Genomic DNA, 27,559 nt, shown 5'->3' on the forward strand with positions numbered 1-27,559 from the left:
TTTTTTAAAATGCAAATTAGTCCAAAACATCACTGTCTAAAATTGCACACTTAAATTCAGCTACATAGTCTAAATAAATTACTTTAGAAAAACAAGTGAAATACTTGAATTCTATGAAAAAGTGTAATTAGAGTTAAGTGTGAATTTTTTTTTTTATTTATTTATTATGTATATAGCATGTATGACTGCAGGCCAGAAGAGGGCACCAGATCTCATTACACATGGTTGTGAGCCACCATGTGGTTGCTGGGAATTGAACTCAGGACCTCTAGTAGAGCAGTCAATGCTCTTAACCTCTGAGCCATCTCTCCAGCCCCAAGTGTGAATTTTTTAATAGTGTTCTTTTTCCCTGTGCATTTGATTGCAAGGAGTCATCATAAAGCCATCAACTATGGGCCTTGAGCGTTATTTTCTTCTCTTTGATCTATAATAGAATTTGATACGAATTTAAACAACAGATAAGAATATATTGCTGCTGCTGCTGCTGCTGCTGCTGGGTCTAGGGGCACATGCTTGCACTCTTAGGAGAGCTATGAGTTCTAGGCCAACATAGGCTACTTAGTAAATCCAGCCTCATTAAAAAAAACAACACAATAGAAAGCTGGGAAAGGTGGTAGACACCTGTGATCTCACCACTTACAAGGTTCAAGAGTTCCAGGACAGCCTTGGGTATTGTGAGAGCTTACCTTCCTTCCATTAATCCCAGAACTTAGAGGGCAGAGGCAAGTGGATCTTTGAGTTCGAGGCGAGCTTGGACTACAGACTAAGTTTCAGGACAGTCAGGGCTTCATAGTGAAACCCTGTCTCACAAACAAACAAACAAAAACTACCAATATTGAATGGTTTTGTTTCTGTTTCTTAGAAAAATATGTTAGTAACTTAATAAAAAATGTGCATATGCACTTTTGGGAGTTGGTTCTCCCCTTCCACTCCTACCATGGGATGGTCCAGAAGTCAAACTGTGTTGTGAACACCAAATGCTTTTACCTCTGAGTCATCTACAGGCAAAAAAATGTTCTTCATTCTTTTGTTTGTTTGTTTTTATTTTTGTTTTTTTATGTGCACTGGTATTTTGCCATGGGTGTCTGGTCCCCTGGAACTAGTTACAGATGGTTGTGAGCTACCATGTGGGTGCTGGGAATTGAACCTAGGTCCTATGGAAGAGTAGTCAGTCTTCTTAATCACTGAGCCATCTCTCCATCCCATGTTCTTCATTAAACTAGGCTTTTTCTAATGAAATCACTTTGGGGCAATTTAGCTTGGTAAGTAGCCAAAAAAGATCTCCTCTGCTGAGATAATGATTTCTGTCATAAAGTAATAACTATGAACTCTTTATACCTCTGTTATATATATTTTTGCTTATAAGAGGTGGAGGATATGTTTGAGATTTTTATATCAACCCTAAAAGTGCCTACGACTCTGATATAAAGTAAAAAAATAAACTTTCAGACCACTGTAAAAATAGAAAGCAAAGGGTCATAATCAACAACCACGAATCTAATGCTATTATATGTAGCATACAGTGTAAGTTTAATATAAATGATAGGATATATTAATCAGAAAGAAAAATAAAGACAGTATGATAGACTAAAAACAACCAGAGCTAGTTGTATGACTCTTGTCAAGTCTCAAAATCTCTATGAGCCTTCATTCATTTGTAAAAAATGAGATATAAAATACATTATCCTTTCCAACTGCCTTTTGTGGCTATAATATTCTGTAACTGAAATAATGTGACAGGGAAAGGTTATAAGAGAGAATGCAACAGATGACCTCTAATTGTACAGGTCATCAGAGACATCACTGTATTATAACTATTAGATAAATTTCTGTGGTAAAGAATACACATCCAAGCCATCTACTTATCCTCACAGCTGCCAATTACTATATATATAATACTGTACCTCTTTCAGGTTACTTTCCATGAAAAACCAATGATTTTTAAATACTCCTAAATTTCTTCCAAAGGTGAAAAAGGAAAAAAAAAAATCAAACTAATCTAGAAACTAGGAAGTTGGCCACAACCATTCATTAGCCTCATCATCTATCATATTGACCTATAAATAAAAGATTCAAATTGATGCCACATCAAAATTACCTACTATATGGACTCTTCAGAATCATCAACGAATGGTCTAGGTCAGAAAGCAGCAAATTCATGGGTAAGATAAATTCAGGAAGAATCTGCTCATTTGCAAGTATTTTTCCACTCTAGGAATATGCTAGCATATGAGGGGCGCTGGACTGATTTGCCAGCACTGCTTTAATAAATAAGAAAGACTCTAGAAGCAATGCACACTAATGTATACTCAGAATTTAAATACAACACAATCAACAGTCACAGATTATTACAAGGAAACTAAGGAAGGTTCTTTCTCCCCTGTACTTTAAAAATACTGTGCTTTACAGTTCTAAATAGGCATTTAAATTTCTCAAAGTGCTTTAAAAAAATAAAAATAAACGACTTTTGTTTTTGGTTTTGATTTTGAGACAGGGTTTCTTTGTATAGCCTTGGCTGTCCTGAAACTCGCTTTGTAGACCAGGCTGGCCTCAAACTCACAGAGATCTGCCTGCCTCTGCCTTGAGTGCTGGAATTAAAGGCTTGAGTCACCACTGTCTGGCATAAATGGCCTTTTAGTGTGTTAATTTATAAATGTTTACACACAAATTTTTCAGGGAGATAATATATCAAAATGAGGTATGCTCATTTATAACTTTTTCATATCAATGAAATAAATTAATTTTCAACCTACTGATATGTGACCACAATCAAAGCTCCTTTTTCTTCTGCTGTTTGTTTTTCAAGTTTGTGTGGGTGGGTTTACCTGCACATGATAGGCACACACACAGAGGCCAGGGTACAATGTGCAGGAGGCTGATTCTCTCCTTCCACCATGTGGGTTCCAAGGCTCAAACTGGGATGTCAGGCTTGGCAGCGGGCACCTTAACTTCTGAACTATCTCACCGGCCCCATTTTGATTTTTGGTTGTTTCTTTCTGAGACGAGGTCTTACTAGGTTACTCTAGCCAGACTGAAATGTGCAATACTCCAGCCTCAACCTCCCAAGAAGCTGGGATACAGACATTCACAACAGCACCAGCTCAAGAGGGAAGGGCAGCTGGGTCTCCAACAGTCCACATGTCCAGAAATGAGCTCCAGCTCGACTACAGAAGAGACATTGCTCTCTACTGACAGACATATGCCTGTGGCAGCTGTCAACATATGGAAGGAAGCCCATGCTGGCCTCCAGGCTTCCTCAGCATCACAAACAGCTGTTACACATTTCAAAGTCCACATTAGCCTCCTAGCCCTCCCCCATTCCCGCAGCTTCTTGTCCTCCTTATAACAGGCATGTTTTTCCACCCCATGCTCTCTCACTTCTCTTGAAGATAGCCCTGGCTATGACCAGTCTACTTCTTTCTCTCATTGCTCTGGACTCTTCCAGATGCCTCTGGATAATTTCTCTTATTCACAATAAAAAACCTCCCTAATGAAGAAGCCATTTCAGTGGTCTCTTTACCATGCCCCTCACACACAGAGGGGATATTCTTGCTCTAGAAAAGAACTAATTGAAAATATCTCAAGGGCTGGGTACATGACTCAGAGGCAGATCTCTCACTTACATGGAATCCAATGATGCCTTATATTCAACCCCCAACACCACAAAAATAAGCAAATCTGAAGTAAAGTATCACACTAAAGAAAATTAAAATTGAAATCTAAGGAGCACTAAAGGCCCTAGCTGGTGGGAAGACCTCCACGGCCCCCTTTTGCAGTTCTGCTCAAGTGGGGGCTAGTCAGGTGCCAGGCAGGTGAGTCCCATAATGATGAGCAAATATGTGGTGGAGAAATGGAAGAGAAAGAGAAGCAGAGTGGTCCATGTGCTGTGGAAAGAGGCAGAAAGGAAGAAATGAAGACGGTCAAGGGTAGGCTGATGTTGGAGGCCTGATTGCCACATGGGGCCATGGTACTGTCTGGGCCAACATTTGTGGCTCCTGTTGCAACCGAAGGCTCTGTGTGTGTGTGTGTGTGTGTGTGTGTGGTTGGTTGTCTGAGGTCTGACCAATCACCTGGAACTATGTTGGTACCCAAAGGCCATGCTGCAGTCAAGCCCACACAGACCTGAGTACCACATACTACTACCCAGGCCAGGGCTACTGCAGCCAAGGTCTACGTTGATATCCATACCTCCTGTTGCCACTGAGGACCATACTGATTCCAGTGGTCTGGGCTGCCACCCAAGGCCATGCCAATTGGGTTGGCCTATGCAGCTACCAGGGTCCTGGTGACAACTAGACCCAGACTGCTACCCAAGGACTATGTCTGGGTCCGTGGTCCTACTGCATCTGAGGTCTGTGTTGAAGTCTGTGGTCCATGTTACCACCAGAGGCCACATGGAGCCTGGGGTCTGGGCCACAACCTGTGGCCTTGTTGGTGTCCAGGGGCCATGATGCTGCCAGAACCATCCTGATCTGAGTGGCCAGTGCGTCCACCTGGAATCACGATGTCAACAGACGGAGCTGCTGCCTGGGTCCCTAGTCGGGCTGGGGTCTGTGTTGAAGTCTGTGACCAAAATTGCCACTAGGGCCTATACAGTGGCCTGGGATCTCAACCACAGCCTATGGAATTGTTGTAGTCTGGGGGCCATACAGATCTAGGTGGCCTGTGCTGCTACCTAGGGCCATGGTGTCATCCAGGCCCAGGCTACTCCCAAGGGCCAAGTCTGAGTCTGTGGCCCTAGAGCGGCCAGGGTCTGGATTGACATATGTGGCCTGTTGTCACTGAGGGCCGTGAGGATGCCCAGGGTCAGATATCCATCTGAGCCCAGGTTGGTGTCCTAGGGCCACGCAGATCTGAGCGGCCTGCACTGCTAACCAATGCCATGGTGATGTCTGGGCCAGAGTTACAGCTGAGGGCCATGTCTGAGTCTGTGTCCCCACTGCAACCAGGGTCTGTTGATTTCCAAGGTTCCTGTTACCATAGAAGGCCGTGCAGACACTCGAGGTCTAAGGCCATGCTGGTGTCCAAGGGCCACACTAAACCACTGGGGCTCAGGTCAATTTGAATGACCTGCACTGCTACCTGGGAAAATGGTGACATCCAGACCCAGCTGCTGCCAAGGACCATGTCTGGGTCTGTGGTCAAGTTGCAGCTGGGGTTTGTGTTGATGTCTGTGACCCCCATCACCTCAGGGGCCCATAGTAACCATGCACGATGAAATCAAAGGGCCATGCTGAGCCAGCCCCACCCTTTGCTAGCCCAGGGAAAGCTGGCCCCAACCCTCATGGGAGAGCTGGCCCCACCCCTCACCATAAGTGACAGTGAAACAACCTTGAGGGCATGGGTGTAGGGGAGCTGACTCCACCCTCTCACCTGAGGTCGATGGCCCCAGGGGCCTGGACTGACAGCTCAGTTACCATCCGCTCACAGCAGGGCCTTGGGTTGGCCCACCCTAACATCTACCCCATCCAGGACCTGCTGGAGCTTGTGAAGGGACTGGTCCTGTGGAACAATACCCACAGGGGCTCCATGACTCAGGGCAGCCACTGGATATCCCAGAGGCCTTGAACCAGACCCTTGCTGTGGATATCGTTCTGTATAAATAAAACACTGATTGGCCAGTGGCCAGGCAGGAAGTATAGGCGACTGCAGGACTGGCGGGTGAGAGAGATTTGTCCTGACCGTGGGCCAGGCAGGACAACTCTAGCTACAGACCCCAGACTCAACTGCCATCAACACTGCTAGTAAAGCTGGCAGGACAAAAGGGTGTACTGTGTGACACAGAGGCCCTCGATGCCACCCAGATGAATGAAGAGGTGTTGAAGAGGTGGGAAAGAAAGAGAAGTGAAGAGGTTTTTGTTTGTCTTGCTCTTGTTTGCTTGCTTGCTTTGTTTTGATTTTTTAAATTTTCTTGGCGGGGGAGTGGGGGGGGGGGGGGGGTGGGGGGGACGACACTGCAGGGCTGAAGGGAGGATTTAGGGGGCTGAGAGGTAAGTGGAATTGGGGTGCATAATGTGAAACTCCCAAAGAATCAAATTTTCAAAAAAAATAGATCATACAATAACTACTTATAAAAAGAAAACTGCAGTCTATTTTTAAATTTTTTAGCACAATTCAGTGTTTCTCAACATCATAGGCAACTCTTCAATGTGAGGAACTGTCCACGTAAGGTATGTGGTGTTCCTATTACCTGCCTATTAAATGATACAGTGTGTTCCTCTTCTCATCCAGTATTAGCTTCAAAAATAGCTCCTCGCACACCAGAGTGATCCCCTGCCCATAGTTAAGACCACCATTAGCCAGGCCATGGTGGCATAGATCTTTAATCCCAGTACTCAGGAGGCAGAGGCAGATGGATCTCTGCTTTCAAGGCAAGCCTGGTCTACAGAGTGAGTTCTAGGATAGCCAGGACTACACAAAGAAACCCTGCCTCAAAAAACAAAACCAAAAACCAAAAACCAAAAACCATCACAAACTTTGTATCCTTATTTTGGTTTAATGTTGTGAAACAGGGTGTGGTAGTTTAAAGAGAATGGTCCCCATAGATTCATATACTTAAATGCTTGGTCCCCAACTGTTGGAAGTGTTTTAGGAAGGATTAGGAGGTATGGCCTTCTTGGAGGAGTGTCACTAGGGGTGTGCTCTGAGGTCTCAAAAACCCATCTAATTCCCAGTCTAGCTCACTCTGTCTCATGCTTGTGAATCAAGAGGTAAGTTCTCAATTACTGTTCTAGCACCCTCTCTGACTGTAAACCCAACTGAAAGCTTTCTTATATAAGTTTCCTTGGTCATAATGCTTTATCACAGCAACAAAGTAACTAATACACAGAGTTTGCTGGGTAGTCCTACCATGCTGGTATTCGATAAGTAGCTGAGGCTGACCTGGCATTTGTCTCCATTTCCTGAAAACAGATTATAAATGCACCCCAGCATACCTAACATTTTTTTACTCAAATTTCTTATCTTAATGAAATATCCCCAATGTAGATGGCCAAATTTGTCTCAATATACACAATGAATTTGGCATAAGTTTAACATTTCTTAATGACAGATAGTCTTAATTATGCAATGACTATTATATGCTAACATAACAAGACTCTCAGAAATCGAAGATTATCTTTTAACACATCTACTACATTTGAAGATTGAACATTCATTTTTAAATGTGTGTGTCTGGGTGTGTCTGGGTGTGTCTCTGTGTGTCTGTGTCTGTGCACGTGTGAAACAGAATGCATGCGGAGACCAAAGGACAACTTCCGGAAGTCATCTCCTTTCTTCCACTGTGAGTTCTGGAGACTGAACTCAGGTCACCGAACTGGCAAGAGCTTTACCTCCTTGAGACATCCTGGCAGCCCTATTTATGTATTTGTTTGTTTATTTATCTATTTATTTTGGGGGAGAGGCTCTTGCTATGCTGTCCAAGCTGGTCTAGAACTCATAGGCTCGAGTGATCTTCCAGCCTTAGCTTCTCTCAAGCATCTTGGACTACAGGCATGTGTGATGATGCCCAGCAAAGACTTTCTCTTGACACACAAAGATCTTTTCCATTTCCTTCTTTTTAAGAAATCGTATTTCTTCTTACACTACCTACTTCTGAAGCTGCTGTATAATAATTTTTGTCCAATTACCAAGCACAAAGTGATAGATGACGCCTTAAAGATGACTCCAGGCCTTCCTAAGAATCAAGGTGCATAGGCTTTGAAAAACAGCTACTTACTTTTTCATGAAGAATTTACTTTACTTACTTTTGATTTTATAAATGCTATGACTTAAAAAAAAAATCTAAGGACTGAGAGATGAATAAAACAGAAGTTCATAAAGTACATTATACTAACCAATGAATGTTTAAGACAAAGAATACCAAAATATACTAAACTTTATTAAATACTCTAAACATAATTATTACTAGTAATACTTTAATAACTCACCTGATTTCCTTTAGTCCTTCTCTCTGGATAACTTGAAGAATTTCTTTATGACTCATAGGTGTATTGGGGTATTTTTCTAAGACCTGAGAAGCAAGGAATAACAATGAATTCTTATTTTAAGTTCTCATTCTTATAATTGTCTATTATTATAACTATGTCAATAATTAGATCTATAACATAGATATCTAGAGACTTCACCCAGATATTTTCTGTTAATCACAAACAGTAAGTCAAATTATGAAGCAGAAATGGATCAAAAAGGTTAAAATTAACACTTTAATTACTCCTATTAATGAATATGAAATTGCTTACTCGTAGTCTCCATTCCCATATCACATCCCTACCTGTGGTCTACCACTGTACACATCTTTAGATTATCTACTTTAGCAGGGTGTAGTGGCACAGACCTTTAATCCCAGAACTCAGGAGGCAGAGGCAGGTGGATTTCTGCCTCTGCTTCCCAAGAAAGACATACCCACCATGCCCAGCTAAATCCATGCTTCCTTTAAAAAAAAAAATTAAAATTAAAAAAAAAAAAAAAACTATGTCAGTGTTTTGGATGCAACACAGACAGTAAGCTTAGTTTGTTCTGTCTTTCCCATTAAATTTAACTAAAAATCTGGACAGAATGAATGGAATCGCTATTTGAGGACTCTGAAAATGGGAGCAGATAAAAGGAAACCACAATTAGAAAAAAACACAGTATAGTCAGAAGTGGATTTCCTGGTTTTGTTTTCTCTACAACCTCCTGTCCCGGACTCAACAGCAACCTGAAACCCAAGAGCACACTGACACAGACAGAAAATGTTCCAAGACAATCTGTCATTTTTGATCTGAAGCACAGTAAAGGGAGCCCTTCCTAATGTCACAGAGGTAGAGAATTCTCCTAATTTATTTTTAGGCTTTGGGTATGTCATGGTCCTTTCCCTCTCTATACCTGCCCAGACAACATGGCAGGAGCTATAAACCAATATCACACTGGGAAACTAGCCACTAGCCAACATAAATACAAAATAGATGTGAATAGCTGCCAAAGTTCTAAAAATTATGATGTTCTGAAATTTAATATACAGGAGATTGGTAGAAACTTGGGAGTTAAAGCTAATGCCAGGCATGGTAGCACATTCCTTTAATCCCAGAACTGGAGGTAGTGGTAAGCAGTTCTGTGAGTTCAAGGCCAGCCAGGATACAACTTTTGTCTGAAAAACAAATAAACAAAAAAATTTCCGGCCAGGCTGTAGTGGTACACATCTTTAATCCCAGCACTTGGGAGGCAGAGGCAGGTGGTTCTCTGTGAGTTCGAGGCTAGCCTGGTCTACAAAGTGAGTTCTAGGTTAGCCAGGACTGTTTCACAGAGAAACCCTGTCTCGAAAACACACACACACACACACACACACACACACACACACACACACACACACACACACACACAAATCCTCATAGGATTTAGACAAGCATTTGATGCTGTTTTAGTTTGATCTGAGGACAGATTCTCCAGCCCAGGCTGCCTATAACTCCCTACATAGCCAAGAATGCTCTTGAACTTCTTTCTGATCCTCCCGTCTGCACTTCCCCATGCTCAGACACTCCACATCCACCTGGTTTTTGCTAGAGAAGGACTCCAGGGCCTTTTATATGCTATGCAGCACTCTACCCAATGAGACCCATGTCCAGCTGCTCATGGCTGTGGGACCCTAACAGCATCAGAATGTCAGATACATAATCTCCAATCACTCAGCAGAACTCACCAAAGACAAACTACACACACCAGACCCCAAACGGCAACTGTGAAGATCAGACACGCGCAACTATGCTTCAAGAAATGGTGGTGCAGGTCTTTAGCCCCAGCACTCAGCACTCTGAAGCAGGAGTCATTGCCCTGCTCGCCAATAATCTTTGCCACATCCTATTTCTGATGTTAGCTTTATCAAAAATTTCACCATCATTACTCAGATGAAGTAAACAAAAGAGCATGCTTTCCTTGGGCTATTAGCCTGTTTTTTTCTTCAGTTTTCACTATAAATAAGTAATGGTATATTAATTTCTACTAATTAAACAAAAACACAGAAATAGAAAATAATCATAAATTCCAAAACTCATTATAAAAATCACTCCTCTGTTCAGAAACTACACTATACTGCAAGAAAAACCAAGAGTAAACTATCATGAGTAAAAACACTTGTGTTTACATGCCACAGTCCTTTGGTTAAGCTGGACAGAATGGTATGTGACTGTAATTCCAGTGCTGTCGAGGGAGAGGCAGCAGTACCAGTTAGAAGCCAGCCTAGACTACATATGTAGAGGGTGTCTCCCCCTCAGAATGGATCGTGCCTGTAATTACAGCACTTAGGAGAGACAGGAATACTGAACAAAATGACTGTCAGTCTAGGCTACATGATGAGTTCCATGACAGCTGGGCAACAAAACAAAACAGAAACAGGACCTGGGACGGTGAGATGGATCAGCAAGTGAGAGCATTTAACCTGAGTTTAATCCCCAAGACCCACATGAAAGAGGAAAAGAGTGCCTCTTGCATTTCAAGTTGTTTTCTGAGCTGTGTGCACATGACCTCACACATAAATACTAATAACAAAAAAGGACAGTTTCTCCTTTCGATAACCATTTTTGTTTATATTTAATTATCTTTTTTGAAAAGGAAGTTCAAGACAGGGTTTCTACATGTAATAGTCCTGGAACTCGCTTTGTAGACCAGGCTCGCCTCAAATTCAGCCTTCTGATGTCGGGATTAAAGAAGTGCACCACAGCCCGGCTTATATTTAATTATCTGAATCTCCCTAAGAAAATATAAAGAATGAGAAAAAATATACATACACTAGAAAAACCTGAGAAGAATCCAAACATTTCTGAGCAAAAATACTAAACTATTACAATTCTTTATTGTTTTAAAAGTACAGCAAGTGTAGATTTACCAAGGAAAAGTGAGGAAAACTCTTTAAGGTGGGAAGGATCCAAGGAAGGCATACCATATTATAATCTTTACCACAAGCTCAATGTAGGCTAGCTGTTTTCCAAAACAGCTACCTTACTCTGACCACAGGACGGCAGTGTGTCTCACAAAACAAAAAACAAAAAAGAATTCTACTCGAACTGTTCAAACCACAAAACACAATTTAAACAAACTACTCTTATGACAATATGATCAAACATGAAAAAAAATTAGAAATCAACAGTATAGGGCTGGAGAGACGGCTCGGTGGTTAAGGGCACTGTCTGCTCTTCCAGAGGTCCTGAGTTCAACTCCCAGCACCCACATGGTGGCTCACAGCCATCTGTAATGGGAACTGATGCCCTCTTCTGTCTGATGCCCTTTTCCATCATGCAAATGGAGCACTCATATACATAAAATACATAAATAAATAAATCAACAGTATAAAGAACTCAAGGGTAGGGCTGGTGGAGAGATGGCTCAGCTGTTAAGAGCACCTACTTACTGCTCTTCCAGAGGACTCGGGTTCAATTCCCAGACGCCACATGGCCACTAACAATTGTTTGTATTCTAGTTCCAGAGGACCCAACACCCTCACATAGACATACAAGCAGGCAAAACAACAATGCACATAAAATATAAATAAATAATTTTTTTAAAAAGAGACAAAGAACTCAAGGGCAATGGACAAGGTTCTTAAAGTACTTACTAATACTACTCCTCAGCCAGAAATAGTGGTGCAGGACTTTATTTTTTTTAGCACCCATGAGCCAGAGAGGCAGAGGCAGGCACTGGATCCTTGTGGGTTCCAGGCCAGCCTAGTCTACATAGCAAATTCCAAGTGGGCCAGGGCTATATAGTAAGACCCTGTCTCAAACGAAACAAAACAAAGCAAAACAAAACAAAAAGCAGGATTTAAATGATCAGTCTCTAGTAAGTTCATTCAAGAAGTGAAAAGATGAATGAAGAGTCTGAATTTTGTGTAACCTGGATCATTTAATTTTACATTTAAAATGTTAATAACATAATAATCTCTTACTGTCTGGCATAAGAATTATTTACTGACCAAAAAGCCTTAAACAGGATAACTAATACTTTTGTAGTCACAGAGATCAACCAGAACACAAGCAGAGTAAGAAGGTTTCGGAAGTCTGTGCTACACAAGATACACAAGATGCCTAAAAGCCAGGGAAGAAAAACGATCAAATAAACTAGGTGGCTAATGGGACAGGAGGGAAAAAAAAGTCAAATTTGAAATAAATTTAAAAAAAAAAGAAAAGTCAAATCTGAGTCGGGCGTGGTGGCACAGGATTTTAATTCCAGCACTTGGAGGTAGTGTCATGTGGATCTCTGTGCTCGAGGATAACCTGGTCTACAGAGTTTGCTCCAGGATAGCCAGGGCTACACAGAGAAATCCTTATCTTGACCAAAAAAATTTAAAAATTAAAAAGGGGGGGGGGGGGCGCCAGGCTGGAGAGAAAATTCAGCAGTAAAGAACAATGGATTATCTTCCAGATGATCCAGGTTCAATTCCTAGAACCAATGTGAAGGTTCACAACCTTATAACTTCAGTTTCAAAGAATCCCACACCCTCTTCCGGCCTCAACAGCACCAACTGTGCAGGGAGAACACTCAGACACATAAAAACAACATTTTTTAAAAAGGGCCAAAATTCTTCTGAAGTTACAGTGGTCAACAATGTCTAAACTGCAAGGTTAATAGATACATTCTGTTTTTCAACAACAAAATTGCTTTAACTAGCTGTGAGGACTCAGACTCCATTTAATCAGGAAAAGGCATCAGATTCAGCAGGCTTAGCAGTGAACCGGCATCCAGGTCAACAACTAACACTGAATTCTTCCTAGAACATCAAAACCAACAGGGAATGGGAGTCAACCAACTACTTTTGCCAATGACAGAAATGAATTCCAAACAAAGACAAAAGGAGAGCCTAGCCATTCCAAATTTTGATCCCCACATGAGAAGCAGGTACAGTTTTGACATTTGCTTCATCCTCCAAACTTCTACTACCTGATATTTGAAACCAAGGAACCAAATGAAGCCAAGATGCTACTTTCCCACCTACCAAATTCACTATATACGAACACTGTGACAGCTTAGAAACTGAACTTTACACAGGAAAGCCATCCTGCTGAAGGGAGGGAGGAACAGCAGAAGGAGAGAGAGAAAGGAACACAGGCACTTCAAACTGAAAACACAACTGGCTAGGAGGAGGTGGTGCACACCTTTCATCCCAGCACTCAGGAGTCAAAGGCAGGGGGATCTCTGTGAGTTCTAGACCAGCCTGCTCTACAGAATGAGCTCCAGGACAGACAGAGTTACACTGAGAAACCCTGTCTCAAAAAAAAAAAAAAAGAAAAAAAAGAAAGAAAAAGGAAGGAAGGAAGGAAGAAAACAGAACTAAATAGTGAGGGGACTCTTGCACAAAGAACCAAGGGGAAGGAAATCTAACAAGTTTCTAAATTCCATTAAGACGACATTCTAATATCAGTACTCCCTACTCAAGCCATACTCTTCCTATGTCTAGTGAATTGTGCTAGATTTCACCCAAAGTTAAGAAGCACTTATTCCTTCCAAATAGCCAGTATTATTTCTTCAAGGTCAGTGACTGTTACACAGTAATGACACCACAAACAAGACAAGGTTACTCAAGGAAGGGGAGGGTACAATTAAATTCAAGAAGGTAAGTTATACTATCAACAACACTGGCACTGAGCGGGATGATTAAAAGGTTTTCTCCTTGTTTTTCCCCTCTGTAGTTCCTATTCCGTACAAGTTTTTATTTTAACCTAGAGCTGTCTGCTTTATGTAATATTCCCTTTCATGGATTCTACCTTTATTGAGTCAAATATGACATGAAAGTGATAAGGCTGGTACTGTGAAGTAACATGCATGCATTCATTAACATAATCTAAAGAAAAGCCAGGAGTAAACAGGAAAACATTACCACACACTAAGTTGTCTGAGAAAAATTAATGAGAAAATACTTATTCAAAGAAAGCAATAGAAGAAAGAACTCAGAATTGCATGCTGAAGCAGAAGGGTCTTGAATTCCAGGACAACCTATGCTATATGGCAAGACTGTGTCAAAAACAAGCAAAACACACCCCTTAATATTTAGAGGGAAACTAATAAAAGGAAGAAATGTTAATAAATCAAACACAATTAGAAACACAAAAACAATTAGAATTTTATAAGAAAAATTCAGATGGAAATACGTTTGCTTACAGTGTAAAGTTCTCTCATTATGCATGGTAATATTTAACCATAATTGAACATCAAAGCTCTCATATCTTTTAAGCAAAAAAAAAAAAAAAAATAGTAATATTAGCCTGAGAAAGTATCTATTACATGGCAAAAGCAGTGATTTCATGTACTGAAAGTAGAGTTACAAACTGATGAAACCAGCTGGGCGGTGGTAGTGCACACCTTTAATCCCAGCATTTGGGAGGCTGGCAGATCTCTGAGTTTGAGGCCAGCCTAATCTACAGAGCAAGTTCTAGAACAGCCAGGACTACACAGAGAAGCCCTGTTGCACATGTGTGTGTGTGTGTGTGTGGGGGGGTGATACAAAACCAAAAGATCCTATATAAATATTATCTGAAGATATTGTTTACCTATAGATCTACACAGTAAGAAACATGCATGTAGACTCTAGAATATATAAAGAACTCTTACAGGGCTGAAGATACAGCTCAGTTAACAGAATGCTTGCCAAGCATGCAGAAAGCCTTGGAACAGAACTCAAAAATTCAAAAACCTGGGTGTGGTAATGTACATACACGATCTCAGCACAAGAGGGTAGAGAAGATCAAGAGTCCAAATGTTATGTGTATTGATTGATGTTTTGCCTGTGTGTATGTCTGTGTGAGGGTGTTGGATCCCCTGGAACTAGAGTTTCATACGGTTGTGAGCTGCCATGTAGGTACTGGGATTGAACCCAGGTCACCCTAGATTATATAGTAAATTTAAAGACAGCCTGTTCTAATTTCAAAAAAAATAGCAACAATAAAAAGCTAAAACTATGGCCTAGCAATTTACTCCTAATAAAAAATAACTAAAAGCATATATTGAGACAAAGAACTGTGCAAACATGTTCATAAAAACCTTTTCCAGGGACTGGAGAGATGGCTCAGCAGTTAAGAGCACTGGCTGCTCTTCCAGAGGACCTGGGTTCAATTCCCAGCAACCACATGGCAGCTCACCACTGTCTGTAACTCCAGTTCTAACACCCTTACACAAACATATATGCAGCCAAAACACCAATGCACGTAAAATTAAAAATACCAAATTATGTAAAAAAAACCCTTATTAACCATTAAAAACTATGTAACATATTTAGAAAAATGATTTGAAAACTACACAGCCCTATGTGTCTCACTGGAAACAAAGGTCAGAACGTCGACTTTCAGTACCGATAGAAATGGACTACCAACCTTAAAATCTATACCCAGCAAGAACACTCAACTAGGAACGGTGGCCCCTGTCTGGAATACCAGCACTCCAGAGGCTAAGGCAAGAAGAACCAGTCTGGGTTAGACCCTGTCCAAAACAAAACACCCTTCTGCAATGAAAGTAAAATAAAGTTATTCTCTGGAACTGGATTAATGCCTCGGTGGTTAGAAGCACAAACTGTCCTTCTGGAGTTCATTTTCCAGCACCCACGTCAGGCAGCTCACAAATACCTGTCTATAACTCTAGCTCCAGGGGAATACAGTTTAATTCTGACCTCTGCAAGCACAGGCACACACACACTTAAAAATTTTACAAGACAAAGTTGTTCTTTGCCGGGCAGTGGTGGTATACACCATTAATCCCAGCACTCAAGAGGCAGAGGCAGGTGGATCTCTGGAGTTCAAAGCCAGCCTGGTCTACAGAGAGAGTTCCAGGACAGCCAGAACTACACAGCGAAACAATCTTAAAGGCCAAAAAAATTTAAAAAACAAAGTTTTTTGTTGTTGTTTGTTTTTTTTCAAGACAGAGTTTCTCTGTGTAGCTTTTGGAGCCTGTCCTGGCACTCTGTAGACCAGGCTGGCCTTGAAATCAGAGATTCTCCTGCCTCTGCCTCCCAGGTGCTGGGATTAAAGGTATGAGTTACCACCACCCAGCTAAAGTTACTCTTACAGAGAATATGTGCAGAAAAGGAAAAGAACGGAGCAAGCCTGTAACTACTGTCCTCATTTTGTCCGGCCTCCAACAACTGGCCACTGACTGGTATATGAGAACTTGGATTTGGAGAGAAATGTTCCTGTACAAACCATGTGATTTATGTGAACATCTGCTTTCCTTCTAGAAATTCAGAATTGTGATATATGCTGACCTGTTCTCAATAAAAAAACTCCTTGGCACTGTTTCGTGACAGACATTTTACTCCTCGTCATAATTCACTCCTGGAGGCACTAACTTACAGTGTGATCCTACTCAGAAACCACTTGAAACCTTCCTCCAAATTTCACCTCAAGCATATTTGCCATCTACTCACTTCAATTTGAATTTTTTGTATGTAAATACACATTCCTACATGTGTACCCGTGGGTGGATGCCAAAGGTCAACCTCAAGTATATTAATTACCCTTAGCAGCCCTCCACCTTCCTTTTTGAGACATTCTCTCACTTAGGCCTGGGGCTCAATGTTGGCCAGTGAATTCCAGGGGTCTGCCTGTCTTCCTTCCCCAATCCTAGGATTACAAGCATACATACCATACCTGGCTTTTATGTAGGTGCTGAGGATCCAAACTCAGGTCCTCATGCTTGTATACACTTGACCAAGTGAATCATCTTCCCAGCCTTGTTGTTTTCTCTTTCAAACAAAGTCTCAATCCAAATCCTGCCTCCATATCCCCCAAGTTTTGAGGTCACAGGCCCATGTACCATGTCCTGCTTCTACTATACCAGTTTTGAACTGAATTCCATGCCATAATAAATGACAATGATAGTCTGACTAAAAGCCGAGCCCCATGTGTTGTCTTACAGAATTACCAAACCTGGAGGTGGTATCAGGGATCTCTCCCACAAAAAAAGAAACTAGGAGTCTGTTGCTAGGAGACTATGCTCTAAAGGACAGCTAAAAGTTTTCAAGGCAGAAAAGAAATACTATCAGAATCTGAAAAATAAATAATGAAAGAACAAGTTGGACTCAGTGACGTACTCCAGCAGAGGTGGAAGGATCAGAAGTTCAAGGTCATCCTTGACTGCATAGGGAATTCCAGGCCAGTGTGGGCTACATGAGACCCTATCTCAAAAAAAATATAATATAAAAACAATATAAAGAGTTGGGAGCTGGAGAGATGGTTCAGAGGTTAAGAGCACTCACTGGCTGCTCTTCCAGAAGACTCTGGTTCAATTCCTAGCACCCACACGGCAGCTCACAACCATTTTTAACCTCAGTTCCAGGGAATTCAATGCCCTCTTCCGACCTCCAAGGGCACCAGACATGCACATAGAATACAAATATACATACAGGCAAAACATCCATACACATAAAATAATACATTTAAAAAATAATAATAAAGAGCAAATATATGGTAAGTATAATAGGCTATTCTCCTGAACTTTCAAAATTATTTTCCATGCCAGGTGTGGTGGCTCACACCTTTAATCCCAGCACTTGGGAGGCAGACAGGGGATCTCTGTGAGTTCGAAGCCAGCCTGGACCACCAAGAGAGTTCCAGGACAGCCAAGGCTGTTACACAGAGAAACTCTGCATTGAAATATATGACAATATATACAGGTTAGTAAAGGGAACTATATGGTGATAAGTAAAACAGTGATTCTAAAAGGTAGGTATACTCTACTCTCTAGAGCAATGTGGGGGGACGACAAACACAAAATGAGACAACTTAGAAAGAAGGTGTGGTGGCTCACACCTACGATAATAGCTGAGGCCATGAGGCAAGGCTATGAGGTGGAGGTAGAAAGATCAACAGGAATGAGGTCAGCCTGGACTGGTTCTCACAGTGAGAGACCCTATCTCAAAGAACCAAATAAGTGGGGAGTGGCCCCTATGAGCCACCCTCTTCCTGGGAATCTTGGCAGTTGATGGCTGCTAGAGGAGGAGGAAGGGGCATTTTCTTCAGTGGCTACACTGGGAAGTGCCCACAATCCTGTCAATAACCCCTTCTCCATGCACCTGTAAGCAACCCAAATGAAAACTCACTGGGCCACCAAACTGTTAACAGCAAAGAAAGTACAAGGGAAAGTGGGGAAGAGGAAGGGCATCAGCAGGAGGAGGAGACAAGACAGGAGAATGGTGGGTAAAATGATAAAAATTCATGTACATGGATGAAAATGTTGTAATGAAATTCATTACCAGTTATGTATAACTTAATGTGGACTAATAAAAACCATTAAAGATAAGTAAGCCAGGCATGATGACTAAGAACTAAGATCCCAGCACTGAGGGACAGCCTGGCCTACATAGCAAGTTCCAGGCCAGTTAAGGCTATAGTGCAAGACTCTACCTCACGAAATGAACAAAAACAAATAATAATAAAGAAATGGAACAATTTTTGTGTGAAAGAACCACACTAAAGCTCCTTACACTTCAGGAGACCAACAGAATTTGAGAAAAAGGTTCAGCTGGGGAACTCCATCTGTAATACATGTGGGGAGAAGAAACGTAAAATGAAAACAGTGTGAAGGCCGAGGGAAGAAATACACAGCCAGTCACACTAGACTTTCCAGACCTCTGTAACAAACCCCACACATGGCCCAACCACCTAAAACAGACATGCTAGCTCCTGCATAAAAAGCTACTATTCCCAGAATAAAAACATGTCACGTCAATTTTTTTCAGCCTTCTACCTTTGAGCCTTTCTCTTCCAATACAATACTTCACAATACTCAAAGGTGAACTAGCAATATATCAGACATTTTTCAGTCCTCCTTCTCCTCACCTTGTGCCTCATTTTACAATGACCTTACATATTACTCATCTGTAAATTTTCTATCCATCATCTTTAAGATTTTCACTTTTGTATGGGGATATGTGTGTCTATACACGTGAATGCAGGTATCTGCAGACTCAGGGAATTGGATCGCCCCTGAAGTGCTGAGTTACAGGTGGTTGTAAATGCTAGCCATGGGTACTGGAAATCAAATATGGGTCCTCCACAAGAGCATTCCATGTTCTTGCCGGAAGGTGTACTCAGGAGTCAGAAGCAGGCGGATCTCTATGAGTTCAAGGCCTGCCAGGTCTACAAAGCAAGTTCCAGAACAGGCTCCAAAGCTACACAGAGAAACCCTGTCTGGAGGGCAGGAGGAGCAGTCCATGTTCTTAGCCATTGGGCCAAACTGCTCCAGGCTTTACTCACCATTTTTAAACACTGAGGCCTTGAACACTCAAATTTTATTAACTTACCACTATACAGCTTCAACACATATTTATTCTTATTCATGACTATACATTTTATTATCAAATTTTTGTTACAGCAATATACATTTATCTCACAATTTCTATGTGTCATGGTTCCAAGCAGATTAACTGGTCCTCTTAAAATCAGACCAAGCTGTGAAAACCAAGTGTCACTTCAGAGTATGAACTTAGCTGAGCTGTGTGGTCCCTGTCTAGTCCTTGTTGGCACTTAGCTAATACTCACTCAACTCGTAAGGCTGCTTGCCATCTGTCCTCTTTCACACCAGACCACAACACGGCTGTGTTGTTTGCTTCTTTTGTTTGTTTTTTTTGAGACAAGGTCTCACAACACAGTCCAGTACGGCCTAAAACTTACTATATAACCCACGTTGACTCCAAGCTCCTGGCAAATCGGCCTCAGCCTCTCTGGTGTTAACCCACACCTTCTAGGATAAAAATTATTTCTCTATTTTACCCATTGCGTTTTACATAAGGATACAAAATACACAGTAGGGAAAACTTCATAGCATGTTAATGTATTTCACTGGAGTCAAGCTGGTGGCTCATACTGACTGTTGGTTTGGAGACCAATCTGGGATGCATGGCAAATGCGAGGCCCACCTGGGTTACACATAAGACCCTATCTCAAAACCAAACAAAAAACAAAGAAGGAAGAAAGGGAGCAGAAAGTTCTAACACCGTCCACAGGAACAGTGTTATTTGAAATTGAGTATCAATAAACCAGCTACTGAATAATTCAAACATCAGTGAGTTAGACTCCAGATGGAGGCCTGAGGATGTGGCTCGGCTGGCACACTGCCTGCCTGGCGTACAGGAAGCCCTGGATTTCATTCCTAGCACTGCATGAGTCCAGGTACCACATAAACCTGTCATGGTGGCGCCCACCTGAAATCCCAGCACTCAGGAGGATAAGGAGTTCAAGGTCATCCTCAAACACATAACCAGTTTGAGGCAGCCTAAACTACATGAGATCCTGTCTCAAAATCTAAATGAATAAAATCACTTAATACCTCCATTTCTCACTCCTTCCCCCTCCCCAAAAACCCTCTCCCAAGGGTCTCAAGCCCAGATGCCTCAAATTCATTATGAAGCAGAGAATAACTCTGAACCCTCGATTCTCCTATCTCCACCTCTTAAGCCCATACAAGATTATACCAACAACTCAGTTTATGCCATGAAACTATGCAGTGCTGGGGATAGAACCAATTCATTCTTGTCAGGCAAGCACTCTTCGGACTGAGCTACATCGCCAGCCTACAATTTATAATCTCTTAATGGTTTGGAAAATATTTCATAAGATTCCCAAAACCGGGGCTGGAGAGATGGCTCAGCGGTTAAGAGCACTGGCTGCTCTTCCAGAGGTCCTGAGTTCAATTCCCAGCAACCACATGGTGGCTCACAACCATCTGTAATGAGATCTGGGTGCCCTCTTCTGGCCGGCAGGCATTCAAGCAGGCAGAACACTGTATACATAATAATAAATAAATCTTTAAAAAAAAAAAAAAAAAAAAAAGATTCCCAAAACCTAGAAAGAAGAAAAGGTAAAGACTGATCAACTTAATTGCATTAACATTAAATATATATGTGCAGGGGCTAGAGAGATGGCTCAGCAGTTAAGAGCACTTCCTGCTCATGCAGAGGAACCGAAGTTCAGTTCCCAACACCTATGTCAAATGGTTCACAACCACCTCTAACTCCAGTTCCAAGAGGTCCTCTGTGGGCACCTGCACACACATGATATACACCCATATGGACACACACAAATAAAAGTAAATCTTGAAATACATATGTATGAGGGTGCACACTTGAGTACATGCCCAGGACAAGGGCCAATAAGATGGGTCAGTGTAGCTAAGTGCCTTTGCCAAATAAGCCTGACAACCTCAGTCTGATCTACAAAACCCATGGAACCCTCAGGAGGAGAAAACCAACTCACAAAAGCTGTCCTCTGTGCACACACCCCAAATGAAGGGCAGATGTCATCTGACTTTCATTTCATACACACACCAAACACAGAAAAATCTCCACGAATCCATTCAAAAGACAAATCAGGAAAACAGATCTGTAGAATAGCAAATTACCTTTATATAGAAAACACTCAGAAATTGACATGAAGGAAATCCCAACACTAGGGAGGTAGGGAGGTAGATGTCTTTAAAAAGATAGACAGACAGACCAGGATATAGGAACTGGAGAGAGAGCACAGTGGTTAAGAATATTTTGTTCTATACGGACCAATGGAATCGAATTGAAGACCCTGACATTAATCCACGCACACCGGATTTTTGACGAGGAAGCCAAAACTATACAATGGAAAAAAGAAAGTATCTTCAACAAATGGTGCTGACATAACTGGATGTCAACATGTAAAAGATTACAAAGAGATCCATATCTGTCACCATGCACAAAACTCAAGTCCAAGTGGATCAAAGACCTCAACATAAATCCAGTTACACCGAACTTGATAGAAGAGAAAGTAGGAAGTACTCTTGAACGCACTGGGACAGGAGGCCACTTCCTAAATATAACACCAGTAGCACAGACACTGAGAACAACAATTAATAAATGAGACCTCTTGAAACTGAGAAGCTTTTGTAGGGCAAAAGACACTGTCAATAAGACAAAACTACAGCCTACAGAATGGGAAAAGATCTTCACCAACCCCACATCTGACAGAGGACTGATCTCCAAAGTATATAAAGAACTCAAGAAACTAGACATCAAAATACTGAACAATTCAATTTAAAAATGGGCTATAGAGCTAAACAGAGAATTCTCAAAAGAAGAATCTCAAATGGCTGAAAGACACTTAAGAAAATGCTCAACATCCTTAGTCATCAGAGAAATGCAAATCAAAACGACTCTGAGATACCACCTTACTCCTGTCAGAATGGCTATGATCAAAAACACAAATGACAGTCTATGTTGGAGGGGATGCGGAGCAAAGGGAACACTCCTCCACTGCTGGTGGGAGTGCAAACTTGTACAACCACTGTGGAAATCAGTATGGCGGTTTCTCAGAAAATTGGGAATCGATCTACCTCAAGACCCAGCTATACCACTCTTGGGCATATACCCAAGGAATGCTCAATCCTACCACAAAGATACATGCTCGACTATGTTCATAGAAGCATTATTCACAATAGCCAGAACCTGGAAACAACCTAGATGCCCATCAACTGAAGAATGGATTAAGAAAATGTGGTACATACACACAATGGAGTTCTACTCAGCAGAGAAAAACAATGACAGCATGAAATTAAATTTGCAGGCAAATGGATGGAACTAGAAAATATCATCCTGAGTGAGGTAACCCAGACCCAGAAGGACAAGCATGGTATGGACTCACTCATTAGTGGATTCTAGATAGAAAGCAAAGAACAATCAGGCTGCAACCCACAGAACCAGGGAAGCTACATAGCAGGGGGAACCCTAGGATGACAGTGGCTTATAATAAGTTTTTACTGAATCACTGGGCAAGCTTCAGTGAAACATTTCACTGTTAGGATAAGAATTTGTACTGTATCAAGCTGATGACAGAAAAACATAAATAATAATAATAATAATAAAAACAAACAAACAAACAAAGAATATTTTGTTCTTCCAGGACCCAAGTTTGGGCTAGGAAGCTCACTGCTCCTCCAACTTTGGGATATCTAACACCCTCTTCTAGACTCTGCAGGTACCTGCACACACATGGCATACACACAGAGAGACAAACACATACATATAAATAAAAACTAACATTTTAAAGATCAGGAATAACATAGAAAAAGACAAAAGATAAGATCTGAATAGCAAAGTTTACTGACAGAAAATACAAATATTGTATTTTTTTTTTTTTGGGTTTTTCGAGACAGGGTTTCTCTGTGTAGCTTTGCGCCTTTCCTGGATCTCGCGCTGTAGACCAGGCTGGCCTCGAACTCACAGAGATCCGCCTGGCTCTGCCTCCCGAGTACTGGGATTAAAGGCGTGCGCCACCACCGCCCGGCCAAATATTGTATTTTTGTAAGGTGAAATACATCTACACTCTCAGCTACTCAGGAAACTGATGCAGGACCAGCCTGGGCTACACAGTAAGTTCAAGTCCAGCCTGGACAACTTAGTGAGACTGTCTCAAAACTTAAAATGAGAGTCAGAGGCATGACACTATGGATGTACATGAATGTAGCACCTGACTAGCAAACACAAGGCCCTAAATTCAATCCCCAGTACTGGGGATTGAATATAACAATAGTCAGCTGGGTGGTGGTGGTGGTGGTGGTGGTGGTGGTGGTGGTGCACGCCTTTAATCACAGGACTTAGGAGGCAGAGGCAGGCTCTGTGAATTCAAGGCCAGCCTGGTCTACAGAGTTCCAGGACAGGCACCAAAGAAACACAGAGAAACCCTATTTAAAAAAAAAAAAAAAGAATATAATAATAGTCAATAAACATGGGAAATTACTTTAATTCTGTATTATCCAATAATAGGCATATACCGATTTTTGTTTGTTTGTTTGTTTTGTTTTCGAGACAGGGTTTCTCTGTGTAGCTTTGGAGCCTGTCCTGGAACTCACTCTGTAGCCCAGGCTGGCCTCGAACTCACAGAGATCTGCCTGCCTCTGCCTCCCAAGTGCTGGGATTAAAGGCGTGAACCACCACCGCCTAGCCCACATATCGATTTTTAGCAGTAATTAAGATTAAATAAAATGTTAAATGCAGTTCGTAATCACAGTGGCCATTTTAGGTGCTCAAAGGCTATGGAATATTTTTAGCACACGACAACACAGATATCATTATAATTCTGACATAAGTGTATCCCCAAAAGGCTCAAGTGTTGTTGAAGACTTGGTTCCTAATGAGTCAGTATTTAGGTGGGGGGATTCAGGGTAGTGAATGGATCATGAAGGCATGGTTTCATCAAAGGGCAAATTCATTGATGGATCTGCAATCTGACAGATTTATTACGCAGCAGAAATGTTAAAGAGGTAGGGCCTGGTTACAGAGTTTCTCTATGTAGCCTTGGCTGTCCTGGAACTCTCTCTGTAGACCAGGCTGGCCTCCAGCTCACAGAGATCCACCTGCCTCTGCCTCCCATCATCCGGCAAGGTCGAGTCTAGTTTTAAGAAGTCTGTGTAAGCCGGGAGTGGTGGCACATGCCTTTAATCCCAGCACTAGAAGGCAGAGAAAGACAGATCTCTGAGTTCAAGTTCAAGGCCAGTCTGGTCTACAGAGCAAGTTCCAGGACAGCCAGTGGTAAGTAGAGAGACCCTGTCTCAGATAGATAGGGTGGGTGGGTGGGTAGATGATAGATACATCTTAGCCAGGCATTGGTGGCTCACGCCTTCAAGGCCAGCCTGGTATACAGAGCACATTCCAGGACAGCTAGACCTACAGAGAAACTCGGTCTTGAAAAAACAAAACAACAATAAAGTAGGTCCTTGGGTATAGGGCACATGCACTCCGTTGTCCCAGTTTGTCTCTGTGTCTGCGCACTGGCTTGCTAGCACTTGCACACTCTTTCCAACCCTGCCACCATGAGACTTTGTCTCAAAAACAAGGAAGATGGCAGCAATTTGGAAGGTGGCAGCAATTTAGTTATTGCCATGAGAAGATATCCATGACATTCATAAAGCAAATTATAGAACTTTATGTAATATACACCTTCCACCTGCTTGTATGTTTAGCAAAATGTCAATCTTAGCTAACTTTAGTAGCATTTTTTAAAATATTTATTTTATATGTATGAGTGTTTTGCCGGCATGGATGTGTGCCTGGTGTCCAGGGTCAGCAGAAAGCACTGGGCCCCCTAGAACTGGAGTTATATAGATGGTTGTGAGCCACCATGTGGGTGCTGGGAACTGAACCTCGGTCCTCTGCAAGAGAAACAAGTGCTCTTACACTGAGTCATCTCTCCAGCTCCAAACTGAGCATCTCTAGTATTTTAATATGCACACTTTTCAGTAGACTAGACTCATCTGAAATTACTTAATTCTGTTTTTTTTAAAAATGAGTTTATATAAATTTTATAGCATTGTTTTTTTCTTTTATTTGTGAGGGCGTTTCATGTAGCCCAGGCTATCCTCAAACTTTACATAGCTGAACCTGGCCTTGAATTTCTGATCCTGCTGAGAGCTTGGGTTGTAGACATGAGGCACCATGGGGGCTTCTATATTTGATTTAAAGGGTGTAATTAGTACTCTTTAAGTCATATTTAAAAAGTTTTTAAATTTAGTATATTCAGTAACCCGGAACAAAACACAACCATCTGTAACTGCAGTTCCAGGGGACCAGACACCCTCTTCTGACCCCAGGTGTGCATGTGGTGCACAGACATGCAGACAGAATATACATACACATGAAATAAATTTACAAAATTTTAAATTCAGGTGTGCATGTTGGCCCCATATAAATAATACTAGTACTTGGAAAGTAGAGATGGGGGAGGCCTGGGCAAGCTGGCCAGATACACATGCAGACCAACTGGCAAGCTTCCGGTTTAGTGGGAGACCGTGTCTCAGTAAAAAAAGTGGACAGGAACTGAGAAAAGCACTGGATAGCATCCTCTGGCCTCCACATGCACATCTAGATATACACAGACATCCCTCCCCCAAAAAGGCAGCAGAAAAGTAAAATAAATGCATTTTTTTAAATGGGGAGGAGATATTTTGTAAAGGTGCATTCGTGTACAAGTGCTCTTAAACACTGAGCCATTTCCCCAGCCTACTCTCTGTCTTTTAAACACCATTTTTCACATAGATATCTGGGGCACAAAATAAGTAAATGTTCTAAGTTATTATTTCAGAAAATGAAACAGATGCAAAATTATTCTTCCTAGTTGTCACAATTTCCCAATCATTAAACTATTTAATCCAAAAAGATCATAATTCACAAGGTACTGTACAGACTGAATCAGACGTGGTAGTATGTGCTTATAATCCCAGCCCTGGGGAGGCTGAGGTAAGAGATCACCTCAAGTTTAAGGCCAGCCTGGACTATACAATGGGCTCTTAATTAGGCGGAGCTACAAAGAGTCCATCTCAAAAACCAACCAACCAACCAAACAAAAAAAGTTAACAAAAAGATATAAAGATTGCTGAGATTAATGAAATCTTACTGCTTCCAATGCTAAGGCCTGCCTGGGCTACAAAGTGAAACCTGGTCTCAAAAAACTAAAGCCTAATAAGTAAGTAAAATTAATTCACCTAATTAATTTTGGGATTTGCATACTTTTAACTAAATAGCATCTTCTCTTTTATTAACAGGAAGCAGTCAATGAGGTGCCCCTAAAGTAGAAAGTAAAACTTCTGTGGAAGAGAAACTCCTCACCACCAAAATATTATTTCTAGAGATGTTTGTTAGGGGAAACTACCAATACTGTCACAAAGACAAATTCTAAGTGGGCTGGAAGAGCATCTGCCTAGTATGCATGATGCCCAGGGTTCTATCCTGAGCATCCCATAAAAGTGGGCAAGGTGGTGCCTGCCTATAATCCCAGCACTCAAGGAGCAAAGGCAAGAGGACTGCTGCGAACTTGAGACAATCATTTACGTGAGATTCTACCCCAAAAAATAAGTTAATAAATGTATATGGGGAAACATTCAACAAAAAAAATGCAGATTGAATAAACACTATAACTCAGATTTGGGGAAACAAGACTAGGCAGTAGTAAAGGAGTGAACGGAGTGTTTTTTCTTCTTCATACTTTCCAATTTTCTCCATGATGAACATTACTTTTGAATTCTGAAAGTCTCATTTAAAAGCAGAAACCAGGATCCGGGCAGTGTGGTGCAATCCCAGCACTTGGGAGGCAGACTCAGGAGGAATCTCTGAGTTTGAGGCCAGCCTGGTCCATCTTCTAAAGGAAACAGTTATCTACAGTGATCTACAGTGTTATACAGTGGGTTCAAGGTCTGCAGGGACTAGACAGAGAAACCCTGTCTCTAAAAACCAGAAAATAAATTAATAAATAAACCAAGACCAGCAAAGTTACTCAGTGAGTAAAAGTGCTGGCCAGCAAGACTGAGAACCTGCATCAGCTCTCACTTCTGCATGTGCTCCATGGCCATCTGCACACGCCCCGCCCCTAAGACAGACAGACAGACAGACACACACACACACACACACACTTTTTAAAGGAGAAAATACACCTTATAACCTGTAAGGGTTCACTTACCCAACATGTTGTCCATCTATAAAACAGGTTGAAATGCTACTAATGTTTAATGTCCTGTTATTTTTCTGTTTAATGTCCTGTTATTTTTCTGTTACACTTGCAATGATGGAATTTCAATTTCTCCTTAAAGTAAC

General features: G+C 41.6%; 1 protein-coding gene across 5 annotated transcripts in view; it reads right to left on the reverse strand.

Annotated features, from left to right (window-relative positions):
* The window catches only part of Asxl2 (ASXL transcriptional regulator 2), a 95,485-nt gene that overhangs the window by 66,599 nt on the left and 1,327 nt on the right, over positions 1-27,559 (reverse strand). For 4 of the 5 annotated variants that reach the window (XR_008220149.1, XM_052746044.1, XM_052746043.1 and 1 more), the window contains exon 2: positions 7,929-8,011. The exons of the other annotated variant lie outside the window; for it this stretch is intronic. Coding sequence is in view for 3 of the 4 variants with exons in the window: in XM_052746044.1 (XP_052602004.1) it covers positions 7,929-8,011 (83 nt within the window). In the remaining variant the exon portion in view is untranslated. The remainder of the gene's footprint in view (positions 1-7,928; positions 8,012-27,559) is intronic. 5 annotated transcript variants of the gene reach the window in all.

The sequence above is a fragment of the Peromyscus californicus genome, unplaced genomic scaffold (assembly GCF_007827085.1).
Source record: "Peromyscus californicus insignis strain IS unplaced genomic scaffold, ASM782708v3 Scaffold_1__1_contigs__length_55948999, whole genome shotgun sequence".
Lineage (NCBI taxonomy): Eukaryota > Metazoa > Chordata > Mammalia > Rodentia > Cricetidae > Peromyscus > Peromyscus californicus.